Source organism: Arvicanthis niloticus, chromosome 24 (assembly GCF_011762505.2).
Source record: "Arvicanthis niloticus isolate mArvNil1 chromosome 24, mArvNil1.pat.X, whole genome shotgun sequence".
In the NCBI taxonomy this organism is placed as follows: domain Eukaryota; kingdom Metazoa; phylum Chordata; class Mammalia; order Rodentia; family Muridae; genus Arvicanthis; species Arvicanthis niloticus.
Window position 1 is genome coordinate 25,170,359 of NC_133432.1, and position 25,559 is coordinate 25,195,917.

General features: G+C 50.0%; 2 protein-coding genes across 5 annotated transcripts; one reads left to right on the plus strand and one right to left on the minus strand.

The window, feature by feature from the left end:
• The first annotated feature begins 2,820 nt into the window (after window positions 1–2,820).
• On the plus strand, window positions 2,821–11,489 carry Mettl27 (methyltransferase like 27). 4 transcript variants are annotated; one of them, XM_076923137.1, is made up of 6 exons: window positions 2,821–2,890; window positions 3,084–3,315; window positions 3,795–3,923; window positions 4,656–4,791; window positions 5,971–6,063; window positions 11,002–11,489. In XM_076923137.1, the coding sequence occupies exons 2-6, from the start codon at window positions 3,193–3,195 to the stop codon at window positions 11,274–11,276; spliced, it is 756 nt and encodes a 251-aa protein (XP_076779252.1). In that variant the 5' UTR covers window positions 2,821–2,890; window positions 3,084–3,192; the 3' UTR covers window positions 11,277–11,489. The 4 variants fall into 4 exon arrangements, with proteins under 4 accessions (XP_076779252.1, XP_076779253.1, XP_076779255.1 ...); XM_076923138.1 differs by having other exon boundaries at window positions 2,830–2,890; window positions 3,042–3,315; XM_076923140.1 differs by having other exon boundaries at window positions 2,859–2,890; window positions 3,189–3,315.
• A 7,009-nt stretch (window positions 11,490–18,498) lies between these two features.
• Window positions 18,499–20,372, minus strand: Cldn4 (claudin 4). Its single transcript, XM_076923141.1, has one exon. The coding sequence runs from the start codon at window positions 20,143–20,145 to the stop codon at window positions 19,513–19,515; it is 633 nt and encodes a 210-aa protein (XP_076779256.1). The 5' UTR covers window positions 20,146–20,372; the 3' UTR covers window positions 18,499–19,512.
• Window positions 20,373–25,559: the final 5,187 nt, after the last annotated feature.

Here is a 25,559-nt window from a genome sequence, read left to right on the forward strand (position 1 = left end):
TCCAAGAGCCTCATGGTATCTGACACCTGCAATCCTACCACTCCGGTGGTTAAAGATGGAGGATTTAAAACCAGACAGGCAACGGTGGTGCACATCTTTAATCCCAGTATTTGGGAGGCAGAAACAGGAGGATCTCCATGAGTTCAAGAACAGCCTGGCTATAGAGTGAGTTTCAGGACAGTCAGGGCTACACAAAGAGGTCCAGTCAAAAAAAGGGGTGGGGGGATTTGGATGCCTGAGCCAGCCTGGGCTACAGAGTAACATGTCCCAATAATAAAACAAAACCAAAGGACCTCCCTGCCACTTTAATAGTCTCCTTGATGCAAAAGATCACAGAAACTTCAAACTTAAAAAAGAAAAAAAAAGCCGGGCGGTGGTGGCACATGCCTTTAATCCCAGCACTTGGGAGGCAGAGGCAGGTGGATTTCTGAGTTCAAGGCCAGCCTGGTCTACAGAGTGAGTTCCAGGACAGCCAGGGCTCCACAGAGAAACCCTGTCTCAAAAAACCAAAAAAAAAAAAAAAAAAAAAAAAAAAAAAAAAAAAAATTATTTTATATATGTGAGTACACTGTTGCAGTCTTCAGACACACCAGAAGAGGGCAACAGACCCCATTACAGATGGTTATGAGCCACCATGTGGTTGCTGGGAATCGAACTCAGGACCTCTGGAAGTGCTCTTAACCGCTGAGCCATCTCTCCAGTCCCAAACCCTCAAATTTAGCATCCTGAAATTATCCTCACATCCTCCTCCAACCACCCCGGCCTCACTCCTTGGTTTCCTGTGTAGAATGACCTCATCTGCAGCAGCCTGAGTTTGAGCAGAAGGCCAGGGACAGGGAATGACCATGAGCTCCTGGTTCTGCTACCCCACCTGTCAACTGTACCACAACACCCAGAGCCGTGTCCCCGTGGGACGAACACTCAACCAACTGAGCTATAGCCCCAGCCTTGGTTTCTGGTTGAAACTGTCCCATCCAAGAAGGTAGCCACTACCCAAGATAGCTATGTAAATTATGAATACTGCTGGGCACAGTGGCTCATGCCTTTAGTCCCAGCATTTGGGAGGCAGAGGCATGAGAATCTGAGTGAGTTTGAGACCAGCCTGATCTACATAGTGAGTTCTAGGACAGCCAGCTGTTCTAGGACAGATCTATACAGAGAGATCCTATCTAAAGAAGATACATTAATTAATTAATTAATTATACAAAATTATGAATACAAGTTAACATTAAAGTTCAGTTTTTCCCATGCATTAAACAATTTGGGATTCTCAATACCCATGCGTGGCTATATCTAACCTCTGATGAACAGTACAGATTATAAATATTTCCTGCAAAAAAACAATTAAGAATTAATTCATTAAGCCGGCCAGTGGTGGCGCATGCCTTTAATCCCAGCCAAAAAAAAAAAAAAAGGAATTAATTAATTAAAAAATTAAAAAAATAAAAAAATAATTAATTAATTAAAATGAAATACTTCTGAGAACTGGGGATATAGTTCAGTCCAGAGAGTGTTTGTCTAGCATACATTAAATCCTGAGTTCAATGCCCAGAACCACATAAATCAGGCATGCATGGTGGTACACACGTGGACTCTCAACACTTGGGATGTAGAGGCAGGAGAATGAGAGGTTGAGGGACATCCTTGGCTATATAAAACGTTTAAAGCCAACTTGAGCTATGTGAAACTGATGGGATCAAACAAATGAGTCTTATCCTAAGTACTGTCATTTTGTTTTCAGACTCCATTTTGATCATAAGGAGAAATGAAGATCAAGTTCCCAGGCTCTAGGGGAGCTGAGGACTTCCTGGATGGCTAGCCAACTTCCTCATTTTTTTTGTCCCCCAAAACATAATGATTGTTCCTAATTATGAAAGAATGAATGATTCTGAACTGTGACTGATATTTGTACAGGTTTTTGAGGTTAAGACCTCAGTACCATTCTGGCTCTGAAGGGGAGTCCAATTTCCAAGTCTGTTCTTCGGCCCTGATCCATCAGCAACAGTCTTGAGTACAATTAAATTTTGCCAGCTGCTCAAACATGAAAACGAACGTTGGAAGACACAGTCCCAAGTCGGTGCTGTCGTTCCTGCCTGGTCACTCTCCGTGTCTGAAACAAATAAAGCTCTTGCTCCGCATGGACTCTTGTGTCTGCATGGGATTTTCAGACCCTAACAAACTGTACAAATATTAAAAATCGGGACCAATGAGATGGCTCAGCAGCTAAAATCACTTGCTGCCAAGCTTGAGAGTCTGAGTCCCATGCCTGGAAATCACATGGTAGAAGGAAAGATAAGACTCCACAAACTCCACAAAGTGGTTCTCCGGCTGCTACATATGATCCCCAAATATTTTTTTTTTTTTTTTAATATTGTAGCCGGGCGCAGTAGCACAGGGCTTAAATCCCAGTTCCTGGGAGGCAGGGGTCCACCTGTCTATATTCAGGAGTTCCAAGTCATCCAGGGCTACATAGTAAGACCTTGTCTCTCTCTCTCTCTCTCTCTCTCTCTCTCTCTCTCTCTCTCTCTCTCTCTCTCTCTCTCTCTCTCTCTCTCTCTCTCTCTCTCACACACACACACAGACACACCACACACACACACAGACACACACACACACACACAAGAAAAGAAACTTTTTTATGTGGGGAAAAAACAAAAACAAATCCTCCTAGGAGTGTTTGAGATCTCAGGCAATAGGATTACAGCATTACGCTGATTGGCTCGTAGTAAGGGGCGGACTGTCATTTTTAATTTTGATTGGCTGTTTTTCTTTGATTGGCTGTTTTCTCTCAATTGTTCCCAATTGTCTCTTTGTGCTGGAGGCGGGGCCAGGCTCTCAGAGACGCCCCTCCACTTCCCGCACGTCTGCCTGCAGAAGGGGGTTCCTTGTGGTGAGTTCTGAGCCTTCACCTCCTTGGGGACCCTTGTGGTGAGGAAGAACCCCTGCCCCTGATCCACCTCCGGGAATGATGGGCTGAGGCGTAGTGCTCCCTCCCTGCGCGGGAGTACCCCCTCTCTACCAACCCCTCCCCCTACAAACAGTGCCACGATGTAGACGGCAGCTCCTTCCATCTCCCACGCAAGGTCTTGTTTGTGACTTGGGACGGCATTGGAGCACTGATAACCTCCTCCACCGGGTGAGGGAAGACTGTGGCGGACCTCATCACTGGGTGGACCCTGTCCCCACAGGAGGATGACTCGGGAGGAGGCTGGGAGGCTGCCCCAAGTACTGGCCCGGGTCGGGGCCTCCCACGGTATCACCGACCTGGCCCGCAAGCTCCGCTTCTATGACGACTGGGCTCCGGAGTATGACCAGGTGAAAGAAAGCACGTGGGTCCTCGATTTTTGTGTTTTTATGAGCAAGGCGAGAATAGTACCCATGCATCTCAGAGAAGCTGGGTGTTAAAGAGACCTGGGAGACTTGCTCCTTAGCGACCTGCCCCCTACTGACCTGTAAGCACCCCTCTAACTCTGGATTAGACCTATTTGAGCTAAGAATGATTCCCTTTAATAAATCCTGCAACCCAGACAGAGAGATTGCCTGCAGGGGGCGCTATTGAGACATCACTCGATATAGACAGACCAGCTAAGAGCTGCCACAGGCAGTAGCCAGCCAGCTTGATCCCCACTAGTGTTGGGTACCTTGACAGTAAGACACCTCAAGTCCGGGTCTTCTGTTACTGGGGTCCCAGAAAGATCCAAACTCTAACACACACCAGCTCAAACTGGCAGATCTTGAGGACCCCACAAAGGGGTCGTTCAAACACTATGTTGGGCTAAGTGCTATCTCCTCAGGATGTGGCTGCTTTGAAGTACCGAGCCCCACGCCTTGCTGTGGATTGTCTCAGTCGAGCTCTTCGGGACCCACCCCACGATGCCCTCATCCTGGATGTGGCCTGTGGCACTGGCCTGGTAGCTGTGGAGGTAAGATCTGATAAGATGCCCTGCCTTCCCTTCAGCACCCAGGACCTCCAACAGGCTACTGCTCAATCAACCCTCAGGCCCTGGATAGTAAATTCTAGGCAGGTGCTCTACCACTGAGCCACGCCCCCAGCCCCTCACTGGGGGATTCTAGGCAGGGGCTCTACCACTGAGCCACGCCCCCAGCCCCTCACTGGGGGATTCTAGGCAGGGGCTCTACCACTGAGCCACGCCCCCAGCCCCTCCCTGGGGGATTCTAGACAGGGGCTCTACCACTGAGCCACGCCCCAGCCCCTCACTGGGGGATTCTAGGCAAGGGCTCTACCACTGAGCCACGCCCCCAGCCCCTCACTGGGGGATTCTAGACAGGGGCTCTACCACTGAGCCACGCCCCCAGCCCCTCACTGGGGGATTCTAGGCAAGGGCTCTACCACTGAGCCACACCTTCAGCCCTTCAGCTTGCTTTTTATTTAAAAACACAGTCAATCTCAAGGCTGGCCTTGAACTCACTCTATAACCCAGGCAAGCTTTGACCTTGGGATTTTTCAGCCTCCAGAGTAGCTAAGAAGACAGGTCTACGCCACCACACCTAGCTCCCGGCTGCTCAAATTCCCCACCAATCCTAGACCAGAACCTCATCCTCTGCCTCAGGCTCACTGACCCCAAGATCCAAGGGAGGATCCAGCTGAACCACAGCAGGGGATGAACCCTGACTGATGCCACCTTCTCTCCCAGCTGCAGGCTCAGGGCTTCCTCCGGGTGCAGGGGGTGGATGGAAGCCCAGAAATGCTGAAGCAGGCCCAGGCACGTGGTCTGTACCACCATCTTAGCCTCTGTACCCTGGGCCAGGAGCCACTGCCCAACCCTGAAGGTACTTCCCGTTCCACTCCACCCTCACCCACCTTCCCAAGAATAGCTTCCCCTACCAGTCCTGTGTGAGCCCTCTTACTGTGTCCTCTCCTCCAATCTAGAGTCTGACGTCACCTCATCTCATGCACAAGGTTGGGGTCCTACTACATACACCCCATATAGGACAACTTTGCTTGACCAGGCTGGCCTCCCGAACAAGTTCTAGGACAGCCAAAGCTACACAGAGAAACATTCAGAAAACAAACACATTATCTTCATGCATCTTAAGAGGGTTGGAAAAATGGCTCCCTGGGTAAAAGCACATGCCATTCTTACAGAGGACCTGAGTTTGGATCTCAGCACCCAAATCAAGTGATTCACAACTCCCTGTAACTCCAATCCCAGGGAGATAGGATGCCTCTGGCCTCTGTGGCATCTGCACCCACAGAGAGACACACGTGCATACACTGGGCTGGGGAAGTGACCCAGGAGTTAAAATTCAAGCTCTGATCCCAGCACCTTCTGATCAGGCAACTTCAAGGGATCCAGTGCCCTCTTCTGGATCCCAAGGGCATTACAGGCATGCACACGTATCCATACATATATACACATATACACATACACACATAATTAAAAATAAAATGAGGTAGAGATAGCTCGACAATTAAGAACACTTGGTGACTTTGCAGAGGACCTGGATTCACTTCCCAGCACCCACATAGCAGCTCACAGCCTTCTGTAACTCCAGTTCTAAGGGATGTCTGGTGCCCTCCTCTGGCCTCCTTGGGTACTGCATGCAGGTGATGCACAAACACACATGGAGACAAAACACCCTTACACATAAAATAAAAAAATAAATTAAAATTAATTAATTAAAAATAAAATCATTTAAAAGTGACTTACGGGACGAAGGGTGTATTATGGCTCACAATTTGAAGGTACAATCCATCCTGGTGGGGTCTTCACGGCGGCAGAAGTAGTGGAGAGATAGATGCTAGTATTCAACCCGCTTTCTCCGTTTTCTTTAGTCTAGGATCTGAGCCATGGGATGGTGCCATCCGCCATCAGCGCAGGTCTTCCCTCCTAAATGAGCTCAGTCTAGAGACTCCCTTACAGACAAGCTCAGAGATTTGTCTCCCAGATCCTGTGAAGTTAACAAACAATAGTAACCATTACACATCTCCACCCGCCCCACACGCAGGGACCTTTGATGCAGTGATCATCGTGGGTGCCCTCAGTGAGGGACAGGTGCCCTGCAGTGCCATACCTGAGTTATTAAGAGTCACCAAGCCGGGTGAGTCACAACCCACCCCACCCCTCAGGCACCCTTTCCCCTCTCCACATCACTCAGGCTGAAGAAGGGCGGGACATTGCATAGGGGTACCCGCCCCAGACCAGTGTCCCAGTTCACCATCTGCCACTTCAGTGCTCCACCCTGGCTGGCCAGCTCAGCTGCTAGCCATGGCAACCAGGAGCATCTCCACCCTTCTGCCCTTTGTCCTCTATCTTATAATAAATGGCTTTGTCCCTAGGGTCCCTTCCCCATCAGACTACAGTGACAGTTGGGTACAGTCATGTCTGTGAGGCTTTTGCTTCAGCCCTGGTACCGGATAGAGGTCAGCTGAGCCCCATTTTCCCATCTTCCTTATTGACCTGGGACTGCCCTTCCTTAAATATTTTTGATAGTTCTCTTTTCCTGACATGGGTCCAGGTCTGTTCATTCAAGATGACAATGGGATCAGCTTGGGCCAACTCCACACACTGAGGGGTGGAGCAGACTAGGGCTTTCCTTTTCCCATGGTGCTGAAATGGAACTCAGAGCCTCAGGCAGGCTATGTACCCCCAAACCACTCACTCTGCACTCCTAGGAAGAAGCTCGCTCTGGACCATGCTCCCAGCCCCCATTGAGATTCTATACAGGAGCTCTACCACTGAGCCACGCCCCCAGCCCCTCACTGGGGGATTCTAGGCAGGGGCTCTACCACTGAGCCACGCCCCCAGCCCCTCACTGGGAGATTCTAGGCAAGGGCTCTACCACTGAGCCACGCCCCCAGCTCCTCTCTGGAGGATTCTAGGCAGGGGCTCTACCACTGAGCCACGCCCCCAGCCCCTCACTGGGGGATTCTAGGCAGGGGCTCTACCACTGAGCCACGCCCCCAGCCCCTCACTGGGAGATTCTAGGCAAGGGCTCTACCACTGAGCCACGCCCCCAGCCCTTCTCTGGTAGGATTTCATGGAAGGCAGGGAAGATCAGTACTCTCAGAATGAAGTTGCATTTTCAAGGGTTAGGAGCAAGGCAATCACAGAAGATGAGGTAGGGAGTTGCCTGGAAGAAGTCAGAACCTCAGGAGACTAGAATGATCCAGAAGAGGGTCTACCCTGCCTAAGGACAGAATGAGGAAGTTGGAAGATAAAAATACTTCCTCTCCCAAGTCCTACTCCTGGAGCTAAGCCTCCGCATGTCTGGGCAGGATTCTGTTCCAGAGAGGCCAGCAGAAGCTAGGGCATCGGTAGGGTCATCAGCAGTGGCATGGGTTGGGCTCAGAACCACCTGAAATGCCCGTTGCATGAACCTAAACAAAACAGACTCTCCAGTTCCAGCCTGAGCCCCTCACCTTCCTCACCCCATCTGCCAGAAACCAGCCATACTGGCTACACTAAAGCTACTTGGACAGAGTCTGTCATCCCCCGCAGCCAGGGCTTCTTGACTTGGCCAGGCTTTATTTTATATTTTAGGCAAGGATTGTGGAACCCTCGTTGATCTTAGACTCAGCGATCTACCTACCTCTGCCTCAGCCTCCTGGGTGCTAGAATTAAAATTTCTGCATTGGGTTGGAGAGATGGCTCAGACTTGATAAGTTATTTCTCTGCTGGTGAAATGAGACAGTTCAAGCCATATTAAATTATTAAATGCAGGTTTACTGGAAAGTTGCTCTCATGCAAGTTCACTGGCCCCAGGGAAGGAGGCCAGGGAAGTCATCATGGGAAAGGAGAAAGAGAAGGAGTGCGTGCATGCAGAGAAAGAGAAGAAGGAGAGAGAGGGGAGACCAAAATGTCTACGTTATATAGGAAAGAACCTCTGGGGAAGAGACTCCAGAGTGGAGGATGGTTGGGGTCAGGGCATGCCAGGGTCAGGACTGAGGGGTGCTGGGAGAACCTGGAGGCCAGGTCTGCTTTGGTATGTAAAATATGCACCTCAGTCCCTTGGGGTCTGAACCCAAACAAGGGTTAAGATCACTTGCTGCTGTTGCAAAGGATCCAGGTTCAATTCCCAGGTAAGCACCCACATGGTAGCTTACAACTATGTGTAACTCGAATTCCAGGGGATCCAATACCCTTTTCAGATGCCCACCTGCACCAGGCATGCACAAGGTACACATACATACCGGCAGGCGAACACTCATGCACATAAAAAAAAAAAAAATGAGCATAAAATTGTGTCATCTTATCCAGCTTTTTCTCCACCCCTTACTCCCACGAAGAAAGTGAGGGTCAAAGCTTGGCTCCTGACAGCGCCAAGAAATTAGGCCCAGCCACTGTCTCCAATTGATCAATTAAAATCAAATTGCCAGGTGGTGGCGGCACTCTCCTTTAGCCCCATGCTGGGAGGCAGAGACAGTCAGATCTCTGAGTTTGAGGCCAGCCTGTAAAAAGAGAGTTCCAGGACAGCCAGGGCTACGTAGAGAAACCCTGTCCCAGAACATATATACATATATACATATATATCAATATGAAAAGCAATGAAAGGTTTGTTCAGTGTGGCCTCTTTGGAAAGGGGAACACAGATATCTAATGATACACACATGTACCCCAAACCCCTCTTCCCAGTCCTGACATGGAATTTAGGTTTAAAGATGGGGCAGGAGTTTGCATAGGTCAGTGGCCCTGGTCAGGGTGTCACACACACCACCTTACCAGTGACCCACCATTATCTGGGCTGCAGTGTTTTCTAGTGGGCTGTCAAGTTTCAGAGCTGTGTGAAGAACCTTCAGAGAAACAAGTTCCTCCTCTGGATGGCACAGGCTCCTGCCTTTTCCTCCTTCTACCATGAGACTCCTGGGGAAATCCTAATTTGGAGGCAAGCATTGTTTCAATAGTCTGACAGCCCAAGGAAGGAGCACAGGCGTGTCTTTAGCATGTCTTTATAGCCATGTAGCCCACCATAGCCTGCAAACCACCGTGTAGCCCAGATCCAAAGTCTGAGCTTCCTTAGGACCACAGAGATGGCTCACTGATTAAGAAGACCTGGGTCTGATTTCCAGCACCCACAGAGTGGCTCACAGCCTTCTGTAACCTTAGTTCCAGGAGACCCAACACCTTTACCTGGCCTAGGTGTTCACGACACAATCATGGCACACAGACATACAGGCAGGCAAAACTAAACATAAATTTTTGTTTTGTTTTGTTTTGTTTTTTTCAAGACAGGGTTTCTCTGTGTAGTCCTGGCTGTCCTGGAACTCACTCTGTAGACCAGGCTGGCCTCTAACTCAGAAATCCACCTGCCCCTGCCTCCCAAGTGCTGGGGGATTAAAGGCGTGTGCCACCACCGCCCGGCCATAAAAATTTTTAAATAAGCTCTCCACGTTTTTTATTTTTATTTATTTATTTATTTATTTATTTATTTTGTTCTTTCTGCCTGAGTGTGCTAAACGCTGGGAGATTAGACTTGAACCACCATGCTTGGCTCTGCCAGGGATTTTGCACCCATGTATGCACAATGCACACACGTGTCCTTCTTCCCGTAAAGAGGAGTCACCACACACACACACACACCCATGCCTGCAAGAAACTTAGCAAAAAGAAATGGAGGATCTTACAAGAGCCAACACTTACGTGCTTTCCAGCTGGTCCATAAGACCTAGACTTGACTTTCAATGGGACTGAGTTACAGACAGCATGCAGCTCCCTGCCCCCATCAGGGTGAAGAATTCCCAGAGTAAAGGACACATGGCTGTTAAGGGATTGCATAGGAACCTGACCTAGTAAAATAGACCTGTCATCTCGACTACTAAGAAACGGAAGCAGCTGAATCTCAAACCAAGACCTGCCCTGTGCTACACAGTGGTTTCAAAGACAGCCTGGGCAATTTGGCAAGATTCTGTCTCAAAAGCAAAAATTTTAAAAAATGGGCATATAGCTCAGGGGTAGAGTACTCACCTAGGAACCCCCATGGCAGCTAGGGGGCCTTGCTCAATGGAAGAACACCTGCCTGAATAGAATCCCCCAGTGAGGGGCTGGGGACGTGGCTCAGTGGTAGAGCCCCTGCCTAGAATCCCCCAGTGAGGGGCTGGAGGCGTGGTTTAACGGTAGTGTCATTTTTAGCATATTTGAGGCCCATGTTCCTATCTACAGCCCCATACAAAAATTTTTTTTTAGATGGAGACCATGAGAAAACATCAGGTTAAGGAAATCAAAGGGGATTCCTGGGGCAGGCAACTCTAGGCAGCAAACCCTGTGAAGACCCCCATACTCGGGAGACCCTTCCTCAAATCTCAGGAGATCACGACCACCCAAAGATCACAAGAACCATACCTGGATGCAATCAGCAGAGGCTTTATTAGGGAAGTTAGCCAGCGGTCAAAACTACAAGCCCTTTAGCTCCTTTGGCCCAGAGTGGTGGGTTAAAGGGTCTTTTATAGCATGGGGTGGGGGAAGGAAGGTATTTTCGCGCGCTTACACATGATTGGTTGTTTTACAAATTTTGAACATAGCACTGGGAAGACCAAGGGAGGAGTAACCAAGAACAGTGGAACATTTCAGAGAATCTAGCCCAAATGATCTAGAGTCATGTGAGATCACTCTGCACACTCATTCTTCTAAAAAATGTGGTTTTTACCATGCTATTGTGTCCTATTCTGCCATTTACCAACTATTTCAGATGAACTATCTTCCGGCTATAGCCCCACCTAGGTGGCAGCATCTTTATCTGTAGTCAGGAATACCTTCCTGCCTTGGGCCTCTCCCACCCATAGGTGGGTCTATTGTTTGAGGTTTGATTCACATTCACCTGGAATGTGTCCTGGGGTGGTGAAAATCTTACATTCAGTTCCTCTTTCTGGAACTTACATTCTTGTTCAGGTATAGGATAAAGGAAAAGCCTGTATATATAATTTTTCACTCTACACCTGGAAGTAGAAATCTGGTCCCCCACCCCCAACCCCCAACTGAAGTCTTGAGCAGGGACTTTCATGCATTCATCCTGCTCATCTGCCCCTCCCCCAACCCTCCCCAGGTGGACTGGTTTGTCTAACCACCAGGACCAATCAGTCCAACCTTCCATACAAGGAGGCGCTGGAGGCGACCTTAGACTCCCTGGAGCAGGCTGGAGCCTGGGAACGCCTGGTGACCCAGCCTGTGGACCGCTGGGAGCTAGCAACTTCAGAACAGGAGATGGGGCTGAGCAGCTGTGCCAACGACGGCTTCATCTCTGGCATCATCTACCTTTACCGGAAGCAAGAGACAGCGCGGAGTGAGAGAGGGAGGCTCAGTATCCAACCCCTTAGTTGACCACCGATCCTCTATGTATGGTCTTAGCCCAGTGTGTTTTCTTGGCCTTGCCTGCTCTTGTCTGTAAAATGGGTCATCTTCCCAGCCATACCCATGATTCCCAGAATTCAAGGCCACAGGGCTGGAATGATCATTTACAGCGCTTCCTTCTCGAACCATGAGAAACTGAACCGCCGTCCTCAGCATCCACATAAAAATCACACGTTACAAGCATGCCTGTGTGTCGTACCACCAGTGGGGTAGCGAGATGGGTGGATCCCTCAGCAGGTAACCGAACCGAAACAGGCCGCTTTCCACTCAGTGGCATCCTGTCTTAAAGTAATAAGGCAGACAGCAGAGTGACAGAGAGGAAGACTTTCAGCACCGCTTTAGCCTGTGCACGTGCGAGCATGTGCACACCCAAACACTCAGGTGCACGAACTACACATATACCAGATAGAAAAAAAAAAAAAAACAATAAAGGGACCACTGAGTACTGTACACACTAAGCGCCATCCCATCCCCATTTTGCAAAAGATGTTGAATTAGGACCAGCAAGATGGCTCGGCAGATAAAGCCCACGCTTACCACCAAGCCTTTACCAGGAGCCTCAGGAGCCACGTGGAGAATGGAGAGAAATGACTCCTACAAGTTGTCCTTTGCTGTCTACATAGCACACGTGTGCACGCGCACGCAAACACACACATGCACGCACGAGATAAGTAAATGAAGAACTAAATAAGGACGGCACTCAAACACACGCTAAGGGCAGTAGTGGTGCACACTTTTACTCCTTCCAGGACTCAGGAGCAGAGGCAGGCAGATCTCAGAGTTCAAGCCCAGCCTGGCCCACAGAGTGAGTTCCAGAACAGCCAGGGCTACAATGGAGAAACCCTGTCTTGGGGAGGGGAGGGGAGGGGAGCGGAGGGGAGGGGAGGGGAGGGGAGGGGAGGGGAGGGGAGGGGAGGGGAGGGGAGAACAGAAAAGACAAACGTTAAGGTATTGGTTTAACCAGCCATCACGGGTTTTTGCAGCCTTTGGGTGGCAGGTGTAAGGCTCCATGAGTTAAAGGCCAACCTGGGCTACCTTGTCTCAAAAATAAATAAATAAGTAAATAAATAAATAAATAAATAAATAAGGGGGCTGAAGAGTTTGCTCAGCGGTTAAGATTATTCACTGTGCCAGGCATGGTGGCCCACAGCTTTAATCCCAACGTTGGGGAGAGGGGGGAGGGAGGAGGGGGCTGGGAGGATTGCAGGGAGATGGGGGAGGCAGGCAAATCTTTGAGTTCAAGGCCAACCTGGTCTACAGAATGAGTTCCACGACAGCCCCCCCCCCCACTACATGGAGAAAGAAACCTTGTTTCAAAAAACAACAAATGGCACCTGTTGTTCTTGCAGAGGACCAGGGTTCAATTCCCAGCACCCATGTTGCAGCTTATAAGTGTCTGTAACTCCTGTTCTTGGCAGGCCCCAGACGTTCACATGATGCACAAACATACGTGCAGACCAGACACTCAAATCATAAAATTATAAAGTGCTTTTTAAAATGAGAACAAAACAAGAAAGCTTTAAATGACTAGATAAAATGAATTTTAAGAGATGTTTATTTTAAAACCTCAGCTCTGGTATGATGGCGCATACCTATATAACCCTGGCACTCAGGAAGTAGAGAAGAGGATATTGAGAATTCAAGACCAGTCTCGTCTACATAGGCAGTTCAAAACCAGCCCAGGCTGCATGAGATCCTGTCTCAAAGAAACAAACCATGTGGCTGACAAAGATGGCTCAGCAGGTCCGGGCACTTACTTTGAAGCTGAGTTCAATCGTCAGGATCCACACTGTAAAGGGAGAAAGAAAACCAACTCCACAAGTTTCACCTCTGACCTCCACGCAAGTAATATGGAGGGCATATGCTCGCTTATGCACGCACACATTATAAACAAGTAAATAAAGGCAATTAGCGGTTTTTTAAAACAAATGACGGGACTTGTGAGATGAGTCTGTAGGTCTGGTGGCCAGGTGTAACGATATGTATGGTGAAGCCTTTGTATCTGGCGGTTCAGCAAAGCCTCTGCTGTGTTTGGTATATCAGTAGAAGCTGGGAAATTGTTCCGAGACTGTTTGAACCTTGAAGAAATGCTGTCTCTCAGGAAGGTCCAAACATAGGTGCTACGTGAGAGCTCACAGCTGCACCAACCTTGTCCTAAGACGCTGCTGCTGGTGAACCTGGAGTTCTTACTTTTGCTTAGGGCTAGCCATGGTCAGAAGGGACTGAGATTTGTGTGGCTCGTCTGCTGTCGGGGCAGCAAGGACAAGATAACTTGGGTGGTTGGAGCCTTTCCCGGCCCCAGTTAACTTCGTAAAGTGATTGACTAAAAGTAACCGAAGTGAGCTCTTGGGGGGTCAGTCTTTTGTTCTAAGACGGCTGCACCCCTCTGCTCCTTTGGGTTTTTTTTTGGTTTTTGGTTTTGTTTGTTTGTTTGTTTGTTTGTTTGTTTGTTTGTTTTTCGAGACAGGGTTTCTCTGTGTAGCCCTGGCTGTCCTGGAACTCACTCTATAGACCAGGCTGGCCTCGAACTCAGAAATCCACCTGCCTCTGCCTCCCAAGCGCTGGGATTAAAGGCGTGCGCCACCACTGCCCAGCCAAGAGTACTTCTTGATCTCCCAGAGGAACCAGTAATCCCAACACCCACATGGGGTGACTCACAACTGCCTATAACTCCAGCCCCAGAGTATCTGACACCCCTGGCCTCCTGGCAGGCACCTGCATTCACACCCATATACGACACACATACACACATAATTAAAAAATAATAAACATACATGCCAGGCATTAGTGGTACAAATGCTTAATCCCAGCACCGGGGAGGCAAAGGCAGGAGGCTCTCTGAGTTCCACACCAGCCTGGTCTACAGAACAAAAATAAATAAATAATTTGAAAAGTACATGTAAAAACCAGGCTGGAGCCAGGCGGTGGTGGCGCACGCCTTTAATCCCAGCACTTGGGAGGCAGAGGCAGGCGGATTTCTGAGTTCGAGGCCAGCCTGGTCTTCAGAGTGAGTTCTAGGACAGCCAGGGGCTATACAGAGAAACCCTGTCTCGAAAAACAAAAAAAAAAAAAAAAAAAAAAAAAAACCAGGCCGGGAAGCCGGCAGAGCCTGTAAAGTTCTTTACTATGGAAGTGTGGGTCCCCAGCATTCAGTTTTTAAGGTTCTCAGGGTGGAGAACCCCAGTGCTGGGGTTGCAGAGACAGGAGAATCCCTGAAGCTCGCTGGCGAGCCAGGCTAGCCAAATCCATTAGCTCTGGGTTTAGTGAGGGATCCTGTCTCAAATACCAAGGTGGAGAGTGGCTAAGAATACCTCATATGTTCATATCTACATGTGTACATGTACACACACATACACACACACACACACACACGCGCGCGCACAGGATCGGGGGAGGTTAGGGGTGGCAGAGGGAGACTGACTCAAATGTGCCTCCATAAAGAGAATTTCAAGGTATTTAGGAGACAAGACAGGCTGAGGAGATGGCTCAGAGTGTGACTTGAATTCACTCTCCAGGACTCATGTGACAGAACCAGCTCCAGCAAGTTGTACTCTGACCTCCACAAAACACACGTGTGCACACAGCAACAGGAGAAAATAAATAGATGTAAAAATAAATAAATTCAAATGACAAAGAAATGGGGTGATCTGATTTGGGGGAGAAGGTGTCCACCGGGAAAGCACATTCAGAAAATTGTACTTTAGCCTGAGCTGAGATCTTAGCCTGGGGCCCCATGATGTCAAAATCACATTTCCTGGATACTTGTGCAGCCCTAAAGCAAAGAACCTGGCTTCAACCAGTCTGAGCCAGGCAAGGCTACAACCAAACCCACATAGAATAAAGCAAAGTAAATATCTGTCAACCATCCAACATCTGGTCCCATCCAGTCCTGCCTCTTCACACAACCCCCACCCCCTTCAGAGATGTTATCTGTGGTTAAGCTAACAGGAGGTAGACTGGGCTTTCCTGAGTCACATGGGAAGCTGAGGCCAGGAGATAGGTCGTTTAGACCTGCCCAGAACACAGAGCTATGCCTAGGTTGGCCTGGTTGTACAAACCTAACACCAGAGCCACCTGAGAAGCTGAGGCAGGAAGATAGAACGTCCCAGGTCTGCCTGGGCTACGGAGTGAAATCCAGGCCAGCCTGGACCATTTGCCCATACTCTATTTCAAAAAGTAAGACAAGATCTAGAGAGGCTGGAGAAATGGCTTTGATGTTAAGAACACTGGCTGCTCTTCCAGACAACACAGGTTCGATTCCCAGCACCCACACGGTGGCTCACAACTTTCTGTAATTCCATTTCCAGGGGATCTGGCAAAACACTGATGCATGTAAAATAAAACTAACTTAAAAAATAAGAATTTTGAAAGATCTAGAAATGTAGAGCACTTTAGGACCCCCAGAGAGGGGCTAACGGGTATGTTTTAGCAGTAGTACAGAACCCCGCCTAGAAGCCTGGATTCCATTTCTAGCACAGGTGAGAAAAATAGATTAACAATAAAAAAAAGTTTAATTTTTTTCATCTTTATTTACATTTATATATTTCTCCCCTGCCCCCCCAAGGTTTTTCAGTGTAGCTAGCTCTGGCTGTCCTAGACTTGCTTTGTAGACCAGGCTGGCCTCAAGCTCAGAGACCCGCCTGTCTCTGCTTCCCCAGGACTACTGTGACTAAAGGCGTGCTCCACCAGACCTGGTTTGTATTTCTTTAAGATGTGTGTGTTCATGTGCCATGGAATACCTGCTTATGGAGGTCAGAAGGCAGCTTGTAGAACCATTCCAGGGAATGCAATTTAGGTCATCAGACTTGGCAGCAAGCACCATGACCAGCTGAGCCGTCTCATAGGCCCAAGAAAGGAAAATGATGTAATGTCTCTCGTTATTCTGACTCATCTTTTTTGATACAGGGTCAGAGGGAGGCCTGGTGGCCTCTAACTGGCTAAGGCCAAGCAGGAGCCTCAAGCCCTGATCTTTCAGCAGCCTTCTCTGGAGCATCTAGGACGGGCCTGTGTGCCTGTGTTGCTTAATTTTATACAGTGCTGGGACTTGAACTCAGGACCCCTGGTATGCTAGGCTAACCCTCCACCCAGGAAGGTATATCCCCACACCTTGTCGGAAGGACAGTGTTGTTTGTTTTGTTTTGTTGGTATTAAAGAGGGTTGAACTATGTAGCCCCTGCAAGCCTAGAACTATATAGACCAGGATGGACTCAAACTCACAGAGATCTGCCCGCCTCTCAGCCACCTGGTTTTTCAATGTTTAACAAAGAGGAGATGGGGGTGCACAACAATAAAGCCCTCGATTAGCATGGGAGCCCCTGGATTAAATTTCCAGGACCACAGGGAATAAAAAAGTAACTATGAAGAGAAAATAGAACAGCTTGAGTCTATATATAGTCTCAGGTAGGTCAGCCTGGCCTCAACCTGGCTATATAATGAAGGATGGTCTTGAACTCATGATCTTCCCACCTCTACCTCCTGAGTGCTGGGATTCTACCACAAGCCCACTCACCTGCAACTGGTAGCCCAGCCAGTTAAGGTGTGAGCTGTGGCCTGGCAGTGGTGGCGCACGCCTTTAATCCTAGCACTTGGGAGGCAGAGGCAGGTGGATTTCTGAGTTCGAGGCCAGCCTGCTCTAGAGTGAGTTCCAGGACAGCCAGGGATACACAGAGAAACCCTGTCTCGAACAAAAAAACAAAAACAAACAAAACAAAGGCGTGAGCTGTGTTATCTCAATGGTGTGATTCGCCCCAAACCCACGTAAAGATGGAGGGAGAGAGCCGACTCCACAAAGTTGTCTTCTGATCTCAGCTTTGGAGCTGAGCCACAGTTGTATGTGAACAGGGAAGGGTTTAGATTTCTTCTCCACCAAGGGACTGTGTAAACTGGAGCTCAGAGCTAGAAAGCTAGAGTACTTGAAGCCCTGGGTTCCATCCCAGCTCTGAATAAATCTACATGTAGTTTCCCTGCCCATAATCCCAGCACAAGGTAGGGGAGTGTAGGAGAATCCAGAACCATCCTTTGCAATGAATCAAGTTTGAGTTCTGCCAGAATAGGAGACCCTGTCTCAACAAGCAGAGTAGGGATCCAGGCCTAGTAGCAATGTCTCCCAAATTCTTCAGCCTCAGAACCACATAAAACAGGCAGGGTGGTAAATATCTCTAATCCCAACACTGGAGAAATGGAAGCAGGATGATCAGGAGTTCAAGGTCATCTTTAGCTGTGTAACTGTTTTGTTTTTTGTTGTTGTTGTTGTTTTTTGAGACAGGGTTTCTCTGTGTAGCCCTGGCTGTCCTGGAACTCACTCTGTAGACCAAGCTGGCCTCGAACTCAGAAATCCGCCTGCCTCTGCCTCCCAAGCGCTGGGATTAAAGGCGTGCGCCACCACCGCCCGGCACATTAAGATCTTCTATCAAAACAATAAAAATCCCCAGAGGAGTGGATAGGAAAGTCAGGGTGTGGCCAGGCTGCCCTATGGTGGTGCAGGTGTGGGTTTAAGGACACTCAGTACCTTGGGCATTCCAGGGCTGTGGGAGGACTCCCTAGGGAGGAGGCTACAGCCCAGACCAGTAAGACCAGCAAGTCCAAGAACAGGTGAAAGGACATTCCTTAGGGAAGGTGACTCCTGTAGGGTGGGCTGTGGAAGATAAGCAGGCCAGCCTGGTTGTTCAGAAAAAGGAAGACCAGGGAATTAGTTCCTGTCATCTGTTGTCCCTCCTGAGGTCGCCAGCTCCCCCTACCCCCACCCCTCAGTCCTGGACATACACTGGGCCCTAAATACAGGGTTTCCCCTTTAACAAATGAAGAGCTTGCCATCAAAACTGAGGCAGGAGGATTGCTTTGAGTTTGATGATAGTCTGGGCTTTATATTGTGACTGTCTCAAAAAATAAAATAAAAATAAATAAATAAATAAATAAATAAATAAAGGGCTCAAACACCGAACTTATCCAGGTTAGAAGCAATTCTCATTTTTACAATTCTAATTGCTTTGAGACAGGGTCTCCTGTAGACCAGGCTAGCTTTGAACCTACTATGTAGTGGGAGATGAGTATGGGACATGGGGCCTCTGGCATGACAGGGACACTCTCTACCAACCGATTGCCACCATTTCATCTTTTAACATCAAGGTCTCCTGTGGACCCTGAGCCACCCCTCCAGTCCCGTCCCATCCACAGATAGAGACCAGCCCAAACCTTTCCTGTATGCAGGTGCCATTTATTGTAGAAAATAATAATTACAGCTGTGAACAGACCTTAAATTACAAAACAAGAAACCACAGAGAAGGCAGGGGAGTCCAGGAGGCTCCCTGGTGCAAGGCCATCGTCACCCCTGTACCTTCAGCAGACTGGCCGGCGTCCTTGAAATGGACAAAGGGGAGGGAATTCAGAGGGGCCCACTCAAGAGACACAGGGTCCTTCTGAGGAGGGAGTGGGAGCACATAGATCAGAGAGCATTTAGCAAGACAGTAGGGGAAAGGGGTGGGGACACCCTGGGCTGCTTCTAGGTCCCCAGGCCCAGCCCTCCCCAAACCAGTTTAATCCACCTCCGCCCTTCCTTCAAACCCGTCCATCCACTCCACAGAACTTCATTACCAGGGTAGGTGGGTGGGTAAGGCCCCAGTCATTGCTAATCACTGGGAGGATTCCATGGCGGAACCCACCGGCTCTCAGTGGCCCTTCAGTCAGTCATTTGGCACACCAAGACTCCAGGAGAGACCAGGTGTGCTCGGAAACGCCGGGCGTCATGGCAAGACTGGCGCTGCAGCGACGTGTAGGCTGAGAGTGGGGGATAGAGAAAGGACAGTGGACGTGGTCCTGCTAACACGAGCAGGACACCCACTCCAAGTCCAAAGTCACAGCTGAGCTATCCCGGCCAGCAGGACCCAGCTCCCCCCCTCCACTGCTGTACCCAGCTGCCTCTGCCATCAGCCCCGATTCCACGAGCAATTTGGATATAGGCAGCAAGGGACTATTTTTTCCATCCATCCTTGCGGGAGTAAGGAACCTTGAGATGTGTCCGAGTGGGGCAGGTGGGTCCCCAAGGGCTACGGGCTAGTAGTAACTTGGCACAGTCCGGGTTTGCCCGTACCCAGCAAACAGTCCGTGGCCCAGAGCAGGGCGAGTCCTGGAGAATGTGAGGGGCCACAAGCTGTTATTAGCTCAATCCAAGAAAGCTATCAAAGGCGGTGTGGACACAAAGCGGCACACCTTACACGTAGTTGCTGGCGGGGACAGAGCGGGCGGCGGAGTACTTGGCCGAGTAGGGCTTGTCGTTGCTGCGAGGTGGGCAACTGCAACAGAGGAGACCTCCTCCCAGAGCCAGCAGCCCAGAGGCCGCCCAGCCGATGTAAAGCGAGGCCCCCATCTCCCTTTTCTGTCCGGAAGCCACCAGAGGGTTGTAGAAGTCGCGGATGACGTTGTGAGCGGTCCAGGACACAGGCACCATAATCAGCAAGCTTGCCACGATGAACACGGCCCCGGCTGTGATCATGACCTTGGCCTTGACGGTCTCGTCCTCCATGCAGTTGGTGCACTTGCCCCCTACCACTGAGAGAAGCATCCCGAGAGCGCCCACGATGATGCTGATGACCATAAGGGCTCGGGCGGCCTGCAGGTCCTGAGGCAGGGCTAGCATCGAGTCGTACACCTTGCACTGCATCTGGCCGGTGCTCTGCACCACGCAGTTCATCCACAGGCCCTCCCAGCTGGTCTGGGCCGTGACGATGTTGCTGCCGATGAAGGCGGTCACCCGCCACATGGGGAGCGCACAACTCAGGATGACTCCCAACCAGCCCAGGACTGCCAAGAAGATTCCCAGCACCTGAAGTCCCATGGACGCCATCGCTCAGCCTCTGCAGGGTTCAAGGTCGGTGGTCACAAAAAGTCTCTCTCTGGAGTCCGAGGGCTGGAAAGGCTTTTCTGATGAGTCTCGGGGACACAAAGCCAGCCGGAGGTGCCCGAGTCCGATACACCAGCTACCAAGCGTGAACACTGCACCTCTTTCCTGCCCGCACCTGTAACCAGGACGGGAGGCCACAGGTGCTGCAGTTAAAGCCCCGTGGAGGAGGGGCGGAGGCAGAGGGAGGGGTTTCAGTCCCCAAGGCCTCCCTCGCGACCAGTTTCTCCGGATTCCTGAGCCTGGGCCAACAAAGGCGTTCTGAGGCCCCAATCCTGGGCCCCTGAGTCACCTGCCAGTATCACAAGAAACTACCATCTCCAGCCCCCCAGGCTCACGCTGAGGTCAGCTGGAGACAGACATTGAGTCACCAGCCAAGAGCACCTGGATGCTTGCCGGGTGGGGACAACGAGGCGGGAAAGGGAGCCAAGCCTAGCCAGGGTTCACAGCCTAAAGCAAAGGTCCCCCAAGACTCACTCCAGGCTCCTATGAGACAAAAGAATTGGAAAACCCTTCACAGAAGAATTGAGGCTCGTATCTGGGGATGTCCGAGAGAACCCCCACCTTAATTAGTGTTGCTATTACCATATAAATTTTATCACCACCATCATGGCTATTATTGTCATTAATATGCCAACATCCACACTTTGCCTCCACAGCAACTTTCCTACCGTTGGCCAGAGGAAGTTGGTATGGGGAAATGAGGACCTGGGGTGGGGACAGTGGGAGCCAGGTCACCTGCTGTCCTCATGTGATTTCCCCACCCAGCCATAGTGCCTCAGGGGGCACAGGCGAGGCACTTTGGGGACAGAACAAGAGACTTGGAAACACAGAAAGGCTGGTAGGATTATTCAGTGGGTGGAGCTGCTTTGCCACCAAGCCCCAAGGACCTGGGACCTATGTGATAGGAGGCACACAAGTTCTTTGAAGCACAAATTCGATCAATAACTAAATGCAATTTAAAATTGAGGGTGGTGGTGGTGACAGGATTCTGTTCTCTTCCTTCCTAGGGCTGAGCCTTGCTTGGCCAGAACTGGGTGAAGACGAATTAAAAACCCAGCCAGGCCCCAGAGGCAGGATTTACTTCATATACTGATGTCTCACTCTTCAGAGACACAGGAGCCGTTCCCATAAAGCCAAAGTCCTTGGAGACATCGAAGAGAAAGGGGGTCCTCCATCAGAGGTGCAGACAGGAGGATCAGGAGATGGTGGATTCCTGGCACAATTTTAGGGGCTTCTAGGGGCCACTACATTTCGAGATTATGGTAGAAACACCAGTACTGAGAGACAAACACCCTCTCAGGGTGACTGGGCAATGCAGCGGGAGACTGGGTCAAAGAGGACATCTCAGGGAGGGGACAGCAAGGAGACAGGGGTGGTCAGAGAGATGTTTCACAAGACAAGGAATCTAGTTTGACCAGACACTGGCCTTGGGGAAGTGGGGGGAGGGGATATAGAGGGAAAGGTCGTCTCCGATGTTGCCTCACCTCCCGCCCCATCCTTCACCCCACCTGGTACAAAGGACAAATCCATCTGAGAGCAGGCTGAGAAGGAACCTGGAATGCATGTAAGGAGAACCTTAGGTTCACAGTAGAGGCAGAGGGGATCTAGAAGGAATCACTGATATCACTCCCTGTAATCATAGCGCCATATGGAATCAGGCCTCTATCTGTCCTGGGCTAGTGTGTGTCTTTCTTCCCCCCCCCCCCCCCTTTTTTTTTTTTAAAGACATGGTTTTCTATATAGTTCTGACTGACTCAGACTCCCTATGTAGCAAAGGATGACCTTGAACATCTGAACTTCTAGGAATGGAACCCAGGGCTTTGTGGGAGCCGGGCCAGCACTCTCCTGAACTTAGCCTCACTTCCAGCTCCAACCCTGAGTTTCTGTCCCTGCCCCTACTTCACAAGTGCTGGGATTCCCGGTGTGCCCAGCACCAAGTCCAGCTTAGTCTCTGGTTTTGTTAGTGGTAGTATCGTTTGTTTGTTTTGTGGTTTTCAAGACATGGTTTCTCTGTGTAGTGGCTATCCTGAAACTCACTCTGTAGACCAGGCTGGCCTTGAACTCAAGAGATCTGCCCGCCTCTGCCTCCAGAATGCTAGGATTAAAGGCGTGGCTTTGTTTTGTTTTCTAGGACAGCATCTTGGTGTGTCTAAGCTAGCCTGGAGCTCTATGTAACACAAACTGGCCTTGAACACATGGTAATGCTCCTGCCTCAGTCTCCAATCTGCTAGGGTTATGGGTGTGCACCCCACTCTCTCCTATTTCTCTTTGTGCCACTTCTGTGAGTAAATACCACGAAGACCACAGCTGCCATAGATCCCTGAACACAGGTCGCTGCCCTGGGCTGCCTGCCTACCTGTCCAATTCCAACCCTAACAGATGCATTCTCTTTAAACTAGTTCCTCTCTCCCTCCCTTCTCCTCCCTCCCCCTCCACTGTATTTGAAACTGGAATCTCAGTAAGTAGCCCAAGCTATCCTCAGAGCCTCAGTTTTCTTCCTCATCCTCCTGGGTGCTGGGATTACAGGTGCTGAGATACGATACTGTATATAACTGGTGCATAATCTCAGAATTATTACGGAGGACGATCTTCCACCAACCCACGTGGTCTGTGAGTGCTTGGGATTTGGAGTTCGTTGGAGCCTGAATCTGGGCCAATAATGAGTTCCAGGGTTAGAACCAGTGGGGCAGGGATTCCCTTCCATGTTACAAGGGGAAGGGGAAGCCCGTGGAGACACACTTCCATGCCTCTTTCTGGGGAGGGGGGTAGGCTCATAAAGCCTAGAGCAACGTCTTATCAAGTTAGGTGTGGCAGCAAACGCCTGTAATCTCTGCACTCAGAGAGGGAGGCAGAGAACTATCACAAATTCAAGGCCAGCCTGGGCTACCTGTCTAAACTCTATTCCAAAAAATAAAGTTATCTGGACCAAGGTAATTCCAGCCCTGGGTAGGCTGAAGCAAGTTGAGACCAGGCTGTGGGGCATACCGCCTTCGCCAAGGCGGCACATTTCCACGGTCTCCATATTTTGCCAATGCGCATGCTCCTTACCTCCCCATAAGGCCCTCGTGGCTTGGCCACCAAACGACTAGATACTGTTTCACCAGCTACAAGCCTGAGACTGGCTTGGGTTCATAGCAGGACTTCGTATCACGGCACCACACAGACTAACTAGACATGTGGGGCACAACTGTAACCCCAGAACCTAAAGGTAGAAGCAACGAAATTAGAAGTTCAAGGCCAGTCTGGGGACCACATGAGATGCCTTAAAAAAAAAAAAGACTGGGCATGTGGCACATGCCTTTAATCCTAGCACTTGGGAGGTAGAGGCAGAAACATGAAAGGGAAGGGGGAAAAAGAGAGGGAAAAGAGAAGAGAAAGGAAAGAAAGGATGGGTGTGTCCACGCACGCCTGTAATCCCCGCACTCAGGAGGCAGCGTGCAGGCAGACAGGTCTCCATTAGGGACTGGACCTGCGCAAACCAGAGGCAAGACCCTATCTCAAAAGCAAACATACAAAAGCAGGTTCAGTGTTCAGCACGGGGGGGGGGGGAGCGGGGGCGGGGCGTGTTTGCACTTAGTAGGTGTGTGGGGGACGTGTGATTCAGGGTTCACCGGGGCCTCTAGCTGCCTTCCTGCTCCTCCCCCAGGCGGGAACACCTCAGCAACAGAAACAGGGACAGTTTCTGCCTGGACCACACCTCCCCTGGACTTTCCTTACAAGGCTCTGAAGACTGTCGGAAGACTGCAGCCTCAATAATAACCCAGATAAGCAACAGTCCAAACCGGAAGTGCTTCCCTGCCCATGAATGACCTCATGCCAGACTCCCAGTCATTCTGCAAGACTCCAGGGGCACTGGCGCTAATGAGTAAACTGAGGCCCAAGGAGAAGCAAGCGCTTGCCTTGGATGAGTGGGGTAGCCTTAGCCAGGTTTTTCTTCCCTGTTGCCCTTGCCCAGATTGCCTTAAAGGAAGCAGTGGTCCAGACAACCCCACCCCCTCCCCACCATCTTTCCCTCCATTTCCGGCTCTCACCAAACGGCACTGAGAGAGCAGGGGTGGAGAAGGAGAAATACACAAGCCCTAAAACTTTCCACCTGTATCCTAAGTGACTAAGAGGTTCAGCCATCCACACGGGAACAGGAAATAGGAAGGGCGGGTGGGGGATGGGGGAACAGGTGTTCACCGGTCCCACAGGCAGAGGTGGTCAGCCAGGGGAGGTGAGGCTATGGAGACAGCCAGCTAGAGGTTAGACAAACAAAGCAGTATCCTGGGAGAACATCCAGATCCGGACAGGCCAGACTGGAGGACATTTGATGGATATCAGAGTCAGGTGGTCGTCCATGTTCCCCACACCCCGCCTGCCATAGAGCAAAGCACCTGCAGGCCCAGGGAACCTCTCTGCGGCCTCCACAGCTCCCTAAACAGTAAAGTGGAGAAGACAAAAAAAAAAAAAAAATCACCTCCACCCCTGTGCCTGGCCTTGATGCAGATGGCATGCAAACTCCTGCCTCGAGTCTTCCGAGTGTCTGAGTGTCTGCAATTTGTTTTTGGGCTATGGGATGCAGATTGGTGTGTGTGTGTGTGTGTGTGTGTGTGTGTGTGTGTGTGTGTGTGTGTGTGTTAGGCTATATTTGTGGTGTGTATGTGTGTATGTATTGTGTGTGTGATGTGTGTATGTGGTGTGTGTGTGGTATATGTATAGTGTATATGTGTTGTGTGTGTGGTGTGTGTATAGTGTGTATGTGTTGTGTGTGGTGTGTGTGGTATGTGTATAGTGTGTTTGTATGTTGTGTGTGTGATGTGTGTATAGTGTGTATGTGTTGTGTATATGATGTATGTATAGTGTGTGTTGTGTATGTGATGTGTGTATGGTGTGTATGTGGTGTGTGTGTGGTATGTGTATAGTGTGTTTGTGTTGTGTGTGTGGTGTGTGTATAAGGTGTATGTGTTGTGTGTGTAATGTGTGTATAGTGTGTATGTGTTGTGTGTGTGGTGTGTGTATAGTGTGATGTGTGGTATGTGTGGGGTGTGTGTGTGTGTTTGGGGGAGACTGACAGACTCCTGCTGATCTTTGAGCCCACCAGTTGGTCAGGCTGGCTGAACAACAAGCCCCAAATCCTCCTGCCTCCACCTTCCCAGTGCTGGAACTACAGGTGCCTCAAACTCAGCTCTTTCTGCTCTCGCAGCAAGCACTTTACCCTCTGAGTCTCCTCAGCCCAAGAGCCACACTTGGTTCCCAGCCTGGGCGCTGGCAGCCCTAACTAGAGAGTCACATCATCAAAACCCCAAGGGAAAGGACAACAGTGAATAGCAGAGAAAGGAGAAGTCCTTAATATAGCCACACTGTGAAGAGTAACA